This window comes from Chiloscyllium punctatum, chromosome 20, assembly GCF_047496795.1.
Source record: "Chiloscyllium punctatum isolate Juve2018m chromosome 20, sChiPun1.3, whole genome shotgun sequence".
In the NCBI taxonomy this organism is placed as follows: domain Eukaryota; kingdom Metazoa; phylum Chordata; class Chondrichthyes; order Orectolobiformes; family Hemiscylliidae; genus Chiloscyllium; species Chiloscyllium punctatum.
The window spans coordinates 31385866-31398315 of NC_092758.1; the positions used below are offsets into that span (position 1 = coordinate 31385866).

The window sequence follows — 12450 nt, forward strand, 5'->3', positions numbered from 1 at the left end:
GTAAACTGGGCTCATTATTTAGATTTCTTTTTGCTCTTGAAATTTCAGATACTTAATTTTATCTTATCATTTGTTTATGGGATTTTTAGCTTATATCTTAGCATCGACATTTCAATGCCCTCCAATTTACTCCATAGATTTTTACTTATGGTCCAGGTTTCTAAGGCATACAGTAGATAGATAGAATGTAACAGTTTATTGGTGTTTCCATTGTTACAAGCCTGACATATCTTGTTATTAACATATCTGTTATCTCCAACATTCCTGCTGACTATCTATCCTACTAACTTCTACATAACATCTATCATGTCCTGTTATAATTTGTCCTGAATAACAAACCTATTTATTTGTTCAGTATGATATCACTCATTTCAGTCTTCATTCTAGTTTATTCTAATATATTCCTTCTAAAATCCATTGTTTTGACTTTTTGTTCATAAATATTCCCTATTTTAAACTTATAGATTTTACTTGATCCATGATATATTGTAGAGCTTCTTCTGGTTCTGCAAGTCATGCTTCATCAATGTACCAAGCCTTGTTATGTTCTTGCCTTCAATTTTTATGCTGAAAGTAAATCAGATTTTCTGCATGTTTCTTTTGTGTACTAATTGATTACATTAGTGATATTACACAGTTTTGTTTTACACATTCACTTGAAATATGTTGTCATGCTTGAAACAGCTCTGATTTACCCTGCTTTGGCCTGATGTTTACAATTTGATCTCAATCTGGATAAAGCTCACATCTTTGTCAATGCCACATTTCTACTAACGTTTGGTGAAGAATATGATGGAACTGTTACCCTGACTGAAATATAAATGCCTTCACGGATAACTTCCTTAACATTTTTTGGACCACCAAATATTGTCATGTGACTGGAGACTAATATATTGCTGAAAGTATTATTTGATTTTTCAGATGATTAAAATTCGCTTCCTAGAATGGTGGTTTCCCTGCTTTGTCAGTTGGTCTGGAAATGTTTCATACATTCTACAAATGCAGATATTCAAAAAAATACTCTTGCTTAAGGATGTCCTTCATCACTTTTCAGTTGATCATGTACCATTTCCCCTCTGATCAAAAAATCATATCTCCAGCTTTACAGACACAACATATGCAACATCTTGGGGAGGCAATGTCCTAATAGTATTATCACTAGACTCTTAATCCAGAGAAAAAGTTACTGAAACAACTGTAGATACTGGAAATCAGAAACAAAAGCAGAAATTGCTGGAAAAACTCAGCAGGTCTCTGGGGAAAGAAGTCAGAGTTAACTTTTCAGGTCTAGTGACTCTTACTAAAATGTTAATTCTGATTTCTGTCCACAGATGCTGCCAGACCTGTTGAGTTTTTCCGGCAATTCATAGACCCAGGAAATGTACTAGGATGTGGGTTCAAATCCTGCCATGGTGGAATTTGGATTCAGTAAAAATCTGGAATTAAGAGTCTAATGAAACTCTTGTAGTTTAAAAAAAATCAGGTTGGCTAAAGTCATTGAGAGATGGAAACTGCCATCCTTGCTTGGTCTGGATTACGTGAGAGTCCAGACCCACAGCAATGTGAGTGACTCCTAACTACCCTGTCTGAAATCAGGGTTAGGTAATACATGCTGGCCAAGCCAGAGACACCCACCTGCTATGAAAGAATAGCAAAAAAAAACATGTTGCACGCCTTCTAATGTTAAAGGTTGTTAATCTCTATCAGTTACTATTCTTTGAAAGTACAATCTGCTTTATAAAACACCAGTTAGTTTGTTACATCTGTTAGTTTTGATGGTCTGTTTTCACGGAAGTGAGCTGAATGAATTTTAACAGGAAGATTATTTTTAAATACTGCAAATATAATTCACCCCTTTCTAAGAAAATTAATTAATTTCACCTTTTTTGACTCAAATTGTTTTTTTTTTTAGCAAACAATTCTTCCTCAAACACAACACCATGAAGGAAATCATCACTGTGATAAAATGACGCATTCTGATTCCTTGAAAATTGTTTCCCAACCAATGTTTTTCATGAAATTTAACACGTAATGCAAATAATGTTTGTTTTAAACAAGGCTGTAATAAGTAAGAGTGAAACTATATTAACGACCAGACTTAAAATCTAGATATGCATGTTTTTACATAGAATTTTGGCAGCACTTAATCTTTATTATTCAGAATATCATAGATTAAAATAACCCCTCTCTTATTCCTGTGTTGCCAGAGATTCTGCACAGATTCAGGCCTCATGCTATGGTTTCTTTATCCATGAAACATTAGATTTTTTTTTGATTTGCCAAGTCCCAAAAACATGTTATTTAAAACAGTACATTTTTTATGTGAGGTCTGGGAGCAAAGGCTAGGACTGGAGATATCTTCTGAAACATGGGAGAACATGTGGGAGAATGCTCGAAAGATCTCATCCTGGAATAGGACATGCTATGCAGTTAAAAGTTCTGCACAGGGCTCATCTGGCACCGGACCATCTGGAGAAGTTTAAAAAAGGGGTATCTTCACTGTGCCCCAAATGTAAAATAAGTGTAGGTACTCTTACCTATTGCTTCTGGACATGCCATAGGCTCCATGTTTATTGGAGGGCTGTGGCAGGAGAGATAGGGAGGGTATTGAGGACTGAAGTCAAAGTGGACCCGATATCTCTCCTCTTTGGCCTATTGAATTTACCATCTTTAGACAGGCATGGGGGAAACTATTTAATATTATTGGATACTGTGCACAGAAGAATATTCTGATGAACTGGGTGTCTGAGAATCCGCTGGGATAGCGGAAATTAATTATGGAGCACATTCCCTTGGGCGTTTGTTTAACCAGGATGATTAGATTTGTTGAGCCCTGAGCCCTGGAGGGGGGCCTCCTGAGATAATACGGGTACTTATACAATGCTCCCGTTCCTTTGTTTGGGAGCTTTGCGCCAAGCATAGCTGTCTCGTATTTTGTGGGTTTTTTTGTGTTTTCTTCTTTTGATTTTCTTTCTTTTTTTTTGCTCTTTTAGTTATTTGCTTATTTATTGGTGTTGCTTTGCATAGTGCTAGGGTTTGTTTTGTATTATAGGGTAGGTTAGTACTTAGTAGACAGCACTTGTATTGTAATTTGTGTTTTTTGATCTCTTTATTATACTGATATTTGTTATTGATTGTACTTTTCAATAATTTTATATGTTTGTAAAGTTAAAAAAATTGCTAATAAATCTATTTATAAAAAAAGTACATTTTTACAATTGATAAAGTCGTGGTACAGCATTATGCAGGTGTCACTAATGCATGCATCTCTCCTTTTTAAGCTGAGATTTCCACAGTTATCTGTGATAAGGTAGAAAAAGCAAAAGTTCTTTTGAAGAATGTGGAGATGAAGGAGACTCCAGACTTGGAGATAGTCATCCTTATGGATCCATTTGACATGGACTTGGTTCAGATGGGAAATGACTGTGGAGTGCAAATACTGGCACTCAAGGAAGTGGAGGTATGTGAAAATTGTCAGTGACCCAGTTGGGTGTTACGATGCAATTGAACACTAGTATGCTATATTACACGGTTCTTTAAATCACACTGGTGACTGTAAATCTAGATTTTAATCTAGTTTCCAAACAAAGGCTAGTGATTTAAAACTGGGTAGAAGGAAAAGTGGAGGCTCAAGTCTGCATTCCCCATTCTGCGAGGAACAAACTGAGATAGAGAGCTAATAATTTCAAGCAAAAGTGAGTACTGCAGATGCTGGAGATCAGAGTCAAGATTAAAGTGGTGCTGGAAAAACATGCAGGTCAGGCAGCAGCCGAGGAGCAGGAAAATCCAGGCAAGTGCCGGGGCTGGATTGGTGGTCGCAGGTTCAGTGACTGGGGAATCTGGGAGGACAGGTCTCCCTCAGATTATGCCAAATTTAATGGAAGGATTTGATGACCAAGTCTAGAATTGATTTCCAGGTTGCAGTTGCCAGCTGGCTGTCAGGCACATGGATCTGAGGCATCAAGCTGAATCTTATCTCAGTTGGAGGGCTCATGAGGGAGATCAATGGGGGTTTTTAAGAGGACATCTGTGGGAGAGCCTAGAGCGATAATAGGCCAAAGAAAAAACTGAAAATAGTTGCAAGCAAAACGTCATGGGTGGTTGGGATCAGGAAGTCAAGATACAAAGAGAAGATCATGGGACAGTTACGGCATAGCCTTCAAAAGAGTATTAGATTGTGTGGTATTTCAGGTCCAGATGCCAACAAGGGACCTTGCTCTTCCTGGGCCACAGAGTGATAGAAAGGAACTTGGCTCTTACATTCAGCATTTCTCACTTCCCTTTAGCTGCTGGATTGGCTGATCGCCAAGAAACCAGGCTGGCCAGTGTTAAAGCTGAAACAGAGATAACAACTTAAAAATATCTCTTTATTTAGTATTTAAATGAGGTTATCTTCACCTGAAAATGAGTTGGTCACTTGAAGTGTCCACTTCTGTTAAATCTAAAAGGTGACAGTAGGCTATAAAGTAGGTTTGAATTTTTTTTTTTGTCTGGTAAAAGATTATTGAAGTATTAATCATGAGCTTGTCTCTGAAGTATGTTTACTATGGAGGGAAGTGGAGATGGTCGAATAGGGAGAAAAGTAGGAATTTTCTCTGGCAAATTAGTCGTCTGTCCTCAAGTCATTTCTGTTAACCATGGATATAGGTGTGTTGGAGTTGGATGGTGTTCTGATGAAGGGTCTCTGGGTCCAAAATGTTGACTCGGCTTTCTCTCCACAGATCCTGCCAGGCCTGCTGAGTTTCTCCAGCAATTTCTGTTTCTATTTTGGAGTTACATTGCCTTTTTTCATGTGTTGACATTACTCCTAATAGAACAGAAGACGGAAGATGAGCTTGAACAATGAAGAGCTCCCACTTTAAAATATTGCAGATCCTGGAAATCTGAAATGAAACCAGCGACAGCTAAATCTACTCTGTGGTCTGACAGCATCTGCAAAGAAGGAAACAAGAGTTTCAGATCCATGACTGAACATTGCTGACTATTTCCAGTATTTTCTATTTTTAATTCAAGTTCCTTTGTAAGTAGGTCAGGAGGGTATGTTCAAGTAGCTCCACTTAAAAAGGTTCTGCCAAGGAAATGAAAGGAACTGGGTGATCATTTTTTTTAAGTGATTAAGACAAAATTAATTAAAATTGAATGAAATGCAAGGGGCAAATAAGTGAAATCAATACAAACTTCCTTACAGTGCTGATCAGATGCAAAAGGCATGCTGAAAATAAAAACTAAGACCATTGGAAGTAGGGGCGTAAATAGGCCATTCAGCCCATCAGACTCTGTTCTAACACTCATTGAGATCATGGCTGATCTGATAACGCTAAACTCCACTTTCCCACCTTTTCCTGATAACCCTTCTTTCCCTTTACTAGTTAAAAATTCTGTCTATATTGAATATATTTAAAAATGATGCAGAGTTTTGAGTTTCACAATGCCATTTATTGACAGCAATTGTGACTAACTTGTCAATTTCTCTTTGGGAGGTCACATAGAAGACTTGTGGAAAATTGCTTTCTAACATTGGGATTACAACCGTGAAGTCTAGGCCCGGACTTTTATTTAGCAAGTGGGAGAAATCCTGGCTCGGCAATCCTGACCTTTTAAAAATGGCTGCTTGCACTACCCATTTTTGGTCTGGAGGGTGGGATGGATTCGAGTCAATGCAGATGACCTGGAAATAGTGGAGGAAGCTGCTGGTTCCCAGGGCACACTGAATGGAAAGTCTGCCTGTGGATTCTGGTACTATGTTTAAACATTTTTTCTGCTCTCACCGACTCTCTCCCCACAGTCTCCATCACCTTCCATTCCAACCCATGCAGCTGAATTCCCTGTAACTACAGCCGTGGCCTCTCATACTTCAATGCCACTCCATGGCTGTCTAACATTTTCTCATGGCTCAATTTTATGCCTTCAGTCTTGCCCATGGTCCATTTATAGTCCTATTATGTATTCTATTCCAACTCACTGCCAAATAGTCATTGTACAAACAAGCATTTCACTGAACTTCTTAATCTTTTTGTAGAATGGAAATAGTTCTTCAAATAAATAATTAGAGCTGTCCATCAAGATGCTCACTTGATAGGCACCCAAATGTATGAGGGATAATTTGAGAAATCAGTGATTCAACTCCAATTCTACAATGGCTAATGTCAACAGGAATGCTGAAATGCCTGGCATTGCTTTTTGTTAAATCCCCACTTCCTTGAGAAAGATTCTTGACCACTTTAGCTGTTCTTCAACAGTGTTGGCAGTTTCACTTGTCATCGCAGTCATCAGCAACATGATGGAAGGTGCCATTGAAAGTTCTGTCAAGTGATTAGCTGCTCACTGATGCTCCATTTGGATTCTGCCAGAGCTGTTACATTCTTGACCCCATTACAGTTTTTGTCCAAGCATGGACAAGAAATTGAACTCCAGAGGTGAGGTGAGAGTGGCTGCCATTAACATCAATCAGTATTTGACCAAATATGGCATCAAGAATCTTTACGAAAATTGATTTCAATGAGAATCAGAGGTGGGAGGCTCTCTCTGATTGGATTCATATTTGGCACAAAAAAAGGATGATCTTAGTTCTTTTAGGAGGTCAATTGTCTCAACCCAAGGCATTATTACAGGTGTTTCTTGGATAGTATCTAAGAGTCAGCTATCTTCAGCTGTTTCATCATTGACCTTCCCTTCTTTAGAAGGTCAGAATTGGGGATGTTCATAGATTTCAGCATTCATCACCATTTGCAACTCCTCCGATACTAAAGCAGCCCAAGCTTATATGCAGCAAGATTTGCAAACACACAATCTTGGGGCTGATAAGTGATAAGTAACATCTTAATGCCAAAGAAGAACCAGACAATAACCATCTAGAACAAGAGAGAATCCAGCCAATACCCCTAACACTGAATAGTATTATAAAAAGTAGATTTTTGTTTGCTTTAAACAGATTATAGAAATACCTGTACCATTACAAATCTTTCACAATTAATTCCATGACGCCGAATCAGCTTTTTAAAGAATAGCTGACATTATGCTGTGTCATTATCTAAGAGGGTTGAGCAAAGATACTGGACTCCAAGTGGAACCAGGGAACACGTCATGGTTTGATGCACTGTTTTGGTCTCCTTATCTGAGGAAGGATATTCTGGCTATGGAGACAATGCAAAAAGGATTATTAGACTGATTCCTAGAGTGGCAGGACTGATGGATGAAGAGAGACTGGATTTGTTAGGATTCTATTGACTGGAGTTTAGAAGAATGAATTGGGACCTTGAGCAATCCATAAAATTCTAACAGGACTCAGCATGGTAGACACCAGAAAGATGTTCCTGATGACCAGGAGTCCTGAATAAAGGCTCACAATCTAAAGATACTGGGTAGGACTGAGATGAGGAGAAATGTTTTAGCCAGGATGGTGAGCCTGTTCGCTTCTCTACCACAGAAAGCAATTGAAGCCAAAACATTGACTGTTTCAAGAAAGAGATGGATATGGTTCTTAGGGCTGAAGAGGTCAAAGGATATGGCGAGAGAGTAGGAAGAGTATATTATGTGAGATGATCAAATGGTCTACCCCTGCCCCTATTTTTGATTTTTCTTTTGTTATGTTTGTGGAAGATAATGGAGTGAGCTTTTGACGGAGTTATATGAAGGGAACAAGTAATCTGTGGTGTTGGAGCTGGTGGTTCATCAGCTGCAATAAAACTTGATTAGAAAAAGATATACATGGAATTCTGTGTCATCAATAATTTACCATTCGTATTTAATATGCAGCATCCTATCTGCAGTGTTCAGTGCAAGGTCCAGAATACTGGCTGAAATGGTGCAAAGTGTTTTTTGATAATTGATTACTAAGTGAATAGCATTTTTGCAGAGACATGTTGATAAACAAGTGTAAATTAAGACATAAATTATACCATAAATATGTAAAGCCTTTTTACTGCGCTTATTTTCTTCCCTTGTTTACAGAACCTCGGACAAATGAACAGGCGAGCTCCAGTGGTGAGTGAAGTAATATCTGACTTTCTCACTCTTTCAGCGAGATGTCATTCATGTTTAGAGAAAGAATAATTTGAAAATGTACACCAATTGCAGCCAGTAATAATGCATATATTCTCTAGTTTTCAACACAAATTTGTTACCTGTGAAGGTTGTTGTGGTCTTTGATTCTTCATTTTTGTTTATTTTCTACCTTCAGCCTCCACGCCCTGAGGACCTATCAATTGTCTGTTTCACTAGTGGAACAACAGGTAACGTGCCCCAAGAAATGCTTGTAGTTGCATTAATTAATAACATTAAACACCATGATAGGTTTGGTATCCCCATCTCCATCTCCATGTGTACCTTACAAGGAACCCTGTTCACAATTACTGATCAGAAGAAATTATTTGTGTGTGTGTGTGTGTATCAGGATGCCACACAGTACTGTGTAACCAATGAATCATTGCCACTGTGTGTGTAAGGAAATATGGCAATCAATTAGTGCACAGTAGGTTCTTTCAAACATTAATGAGATTTTAGTGAAGTTTGAGTGATGTTGGTTTGGGGATAGTCTGTGTTTCTCAGCAGGCTGTGGATCACTTTAGTTATTGTCTGGGGTTTGCATCTCTTTCATTTTGAATCCATGATTCTTTTCAATCAGTAACACAGATCGCACTTCTTCATTGGTCTAAGACCACCTATATTCACTAGCGTTCCTATTTCGTCTTGATTTAGGACTCCATACTCTTACATCAGTTTCTTAAATACATAGATGAATGTATAGTTGCAAATGAAGAAATCTTCCCCTTTTTTTTAAATAAAATGGCTTTTATTTCAAAGTTAATTTTCACTTTGCTACTTTCTATAGTATTTGCTGAGTTGAAACGTGTGGCAGTGGAAGAGCACAGCAGGTCAGGCAGTATCCGAGGATCAGGAGAATCGACGATTTCGGCATAAGCTCTTCATCAGGAATGTCGATTCTCCTGCTCTCCGGATGCTGCCTGACCTGATGTGTTTTTTTCCAATGCCACACTTTTTTTGACTGAGGCTCAAGCATCTGTAGTCCTCCACTTTCTCATAGTATTTGCTGAGCAAAGTAGGATCTGTTCTCTACCACTGCAGTAATCGGGTCTTCCTGCAATGATGTGTAAAGAATCTTGCTGACACATCTACTCTCAAGATCAATACTTTAACATGGTTAAAAGAGTCTCTTGTGCAGTCTAGAATCATGAATTTTTAATATGTGCACAATGCTTATGTCATCGCCAAATATTCACAGTTAATTTTTTTTTAAAGCCTTCAGTGAATAAACTCATTTGGGTAGCATTGCAAAACAGTTTTAAATTCCCCATCCCAATAGAATTGAATGGCAAGCAAGCCATTTGCTAGAGCCCTGATGTTCACTGTAGCCTATTATATCAATATATGTTTCAACAATTCCAGAAAGTCTCCATGTTCTACAGTCATACACATCTGAAAGTCTGATTATTGATTATTTAAACCACCTAAAAAGTTTTCTTCTGAAATATCCTATCTTCATTTGTGTCTTGATTTTGAAAACATACAACCTCTATTATTATGCACAAAAATGCAGACATTCAGTTTCACAGTGCCAAGAAGATACTCAGTTTCCAAGCTGAAAAGAAAGGAAAAAGACTGCTGAGATTTCTGGCTATTCCTTTCGGAAATTAACTAGAGAGCTGCAAGCAAGCAATTATTACAAATGCTGCAGGGCTGAGAGATCAGATTTCTATGCCTGTTCCAGGGATATATTTGGCATTGGCTAAGAACCAGAAACTGAAAACACAAAAAGGTTGAAGAGTCAAACATAGCATAATAGGGTATAAATAATTATTGTAATCCTCAGTGTAATTATTTTGCACGTGTAGCAGAGGGCTGACACACTGCTACAAGTATGTTGTAGTATATATTGATAATTAACCATTTTCTGTATTTAAAAAGCAATACAATATGTCGAGACAGTCCCCATTGATTTTGTTTCTCCCCCAAAACAGCAGCCAAGATTAAAGAACTTAAGCCTTGATAGAATCCATTGTGTTAGTTGTTTTAAGCTCTTGGAACTAATTGCTGGTAGGTTTTGGTTGGATAGTTCACTGCCACTGGTCCTCCTTTTCAGGCTGAGTCTCCCCACACCCCACCCCACCCCAGGAAAGGACCTTGTCTATTCACCCTATTCATGCTCCTCATGATTTGTAAACCTCTATAAGGTCGACCCCTCAGCCTCCGATGTTCCAGGGATAGCAAGCTCAGCCTATTCAGCCTCTTCCCTACAGCTCAAATGCTCTAACCCTGGCAATATCCTTGTGAATATTTTCTAAACCCTTTCAAGTTTTGCAGCATCTTTCCTAAAGCAGGAAGAGCAGAATTGCATGAAGTATTGCAAAAGTGGCCTAAACAATGTCCTGTACAGTCTCAACATGGCATCTCGACTCCTATAGTCAATGCATTGACCCATAAAGGCAAGCTGCCTTCACTGTCTTATTTACCTGTGACTCCACTTTCAAGAAACAATGAACCTGCCCTCCAGGATGTTTGTTCAGCAACACTCCCCAGGATCTTACCATTAAGTGTATTAGTCCTGCCCTGATTTAGTATAGCTTCCATGAAGATACATCTCCATTTTGTTCAAGTAAATCTTGACTCACCAATCTGTGAATACATCTGAATTGAAGTATGTACCATCCTATTTGAATTAGATTGGGTGACTTTGTTTGGCCTCTCTTGTCTTTCTGGTGAACTCGATGCTGAAGCATACTCAGTTGTTTTACTGGGAGATTGCTGTCCGCTCAGCAGAATTCCTGTCGCTGTCACTGACTATTCTCCTTTGACAATAGATTGACATATTATTCTGTGATGATAGAAATGGAAAATGTTTCCAACAGTTGTGTAAATCTATGACTGACCTGTGCAGGTAGTATGAGATAACTCTCACATGTGAACGTAGGTAATCTCAATAGGTTCTTCTTTCTGAGATCCAGCATGAGCCTACATAGCCCAGTCAAATCACCTATCAGCTGCTCTTTGACGAGTCGGTTGGCAACGGTTTGCATCTGAACCAGTTGTTCTCAGGGAACCAGTCAAACTCCTCCTTGTACCGTAAGGATGTTGAGGTCAAGAAATGAATGCGGGCTTATTAGCGAGGAGTGTTGATATGAATCATGAGCATTTTAAACTATTTTATAAATTTCTAAAAAAAAAGTGCTGGACAAACTCAGCTAGGTCTAGTAGCATATATGAACAGAGAAACAGTTAAGGTTTCTATCTAACTTTGAAATGTTAACTGTATTTCTCCCTCTACAAATTCTGCCAGATGCTGATGAGATTCTCTAGTACCTTCTCTGTTTTTATTTCAGAGTTCCAGCATCCTCCTTATTTTGCATTTATGCTGTTTGTGTTGCAGAGTTACTTGTAGAATACCTTTTAATCTTTAGGGTTATTCTATGTGGAAGACTTGGTTTCATTTTCAGGACTGGAACTTCTGTTTCTTCAGCCATGATGCCTGACCCGACAGGATAGTGACAATCATCCCTTATGAAGCTTAGAATTAACATAATGTCCATTGACATAATCAAGCTTTATGAAAGTCTGTTTGAATACATTACCAGTGGTCTCTCGGAATGCTCTGTCTAATGGTGGAATATTGTCTAATGTGGGTACCTTTTCTAAATTATCTCTCGCTTTCCCATGGAAACTTAACTCTTAAATATTGCTTGTTCAAGAATTTTCATTGTTCTTAGGCTGAGGTAATTGTTAATGCCTTTTAAAATATCACATGTTTCTGTGGTTTCTCAAATTTTGGTAATTTATAACATTATCCAATCCGGACAAACTGGATACAATGATGGATTCAATTAGCATGATGTTTAATGTTTAATTTTGAAACAATTTTACATCTGCAAGAATCATTTTCTCCAAGATCGTCAATCTTATGTTTTGTTCGATGCATTCTCAACATTAAATATTTTTGGTAGAGTTGTTTCTCTTTCCATTTCTTCTCATTGCCTTTATTTATTGATTTATTCCTTTTAAAATTATTTGAAATCAATAACATCTTGATAATGTTTTTAATCTGCCGTCTTAAAGCGTGTATTCTTCCATTAATCGATGATGCTTAAATGATCTTAATATTTCTTCAGACATTTCAACTCCACTATATTGCAGAGTATGTTTTTTTCTGCAAGCTTTTGAATTCTATTTTATAGTAAAACAGTTGAATATTCTTTCAATAAAGCTTTAAAGCTATTAAGCTGTAATATTGTATCTTTGTACTGATAACTGAAGTTTTCCTACATTTTTAATTATCTAAATGGTGGTTTTTCTGCCTTCTGGAATATGTTTCTCCCTTTTGTCACCAAGCTCGAGGTTTCCCATTTTTATTTTACAGATGACCCCCCACCTTTCACAGCCCAAAACCCAGAGAATATCTCCTTGCACAATTTTTAAAATGAACTCCTGGCTGCAGCTTTG

At 37.9% G+C, this 12450-nt stretch overlaps 1 protein-coding gene across 6 annotated transcripts in view; it reads left to right on the forward strand.

Moving 5' to 3' along the window:
* The window catches only part of LOC140492005 (long-chain-fatty-acid--CoA ligase 6-like), a 170563-nt gene that overhangs the window by 92468 nt on the left and 65645 nt on the right, over positions 1-12450 (forward strand). For all 6 annotated transcript variants that reach the window (XM_072590591.1, XM_072590590.1, XM_072590592.1 and 3 more), the window contains 3 exons: positions 3282-3460; positions 7951-7983; positions 8180-8231. In XM_072590591.1, coding sequence (XP_072446692.1) covers positions 3282-3460; positions 7951-7983; positions 8180-8231 — 264 coding nt within the window. The remainder of the gene's footprint in view (positions 1-3281; positions 3461-7950; positions 7984-8179; positions 8232-12450) is intronic.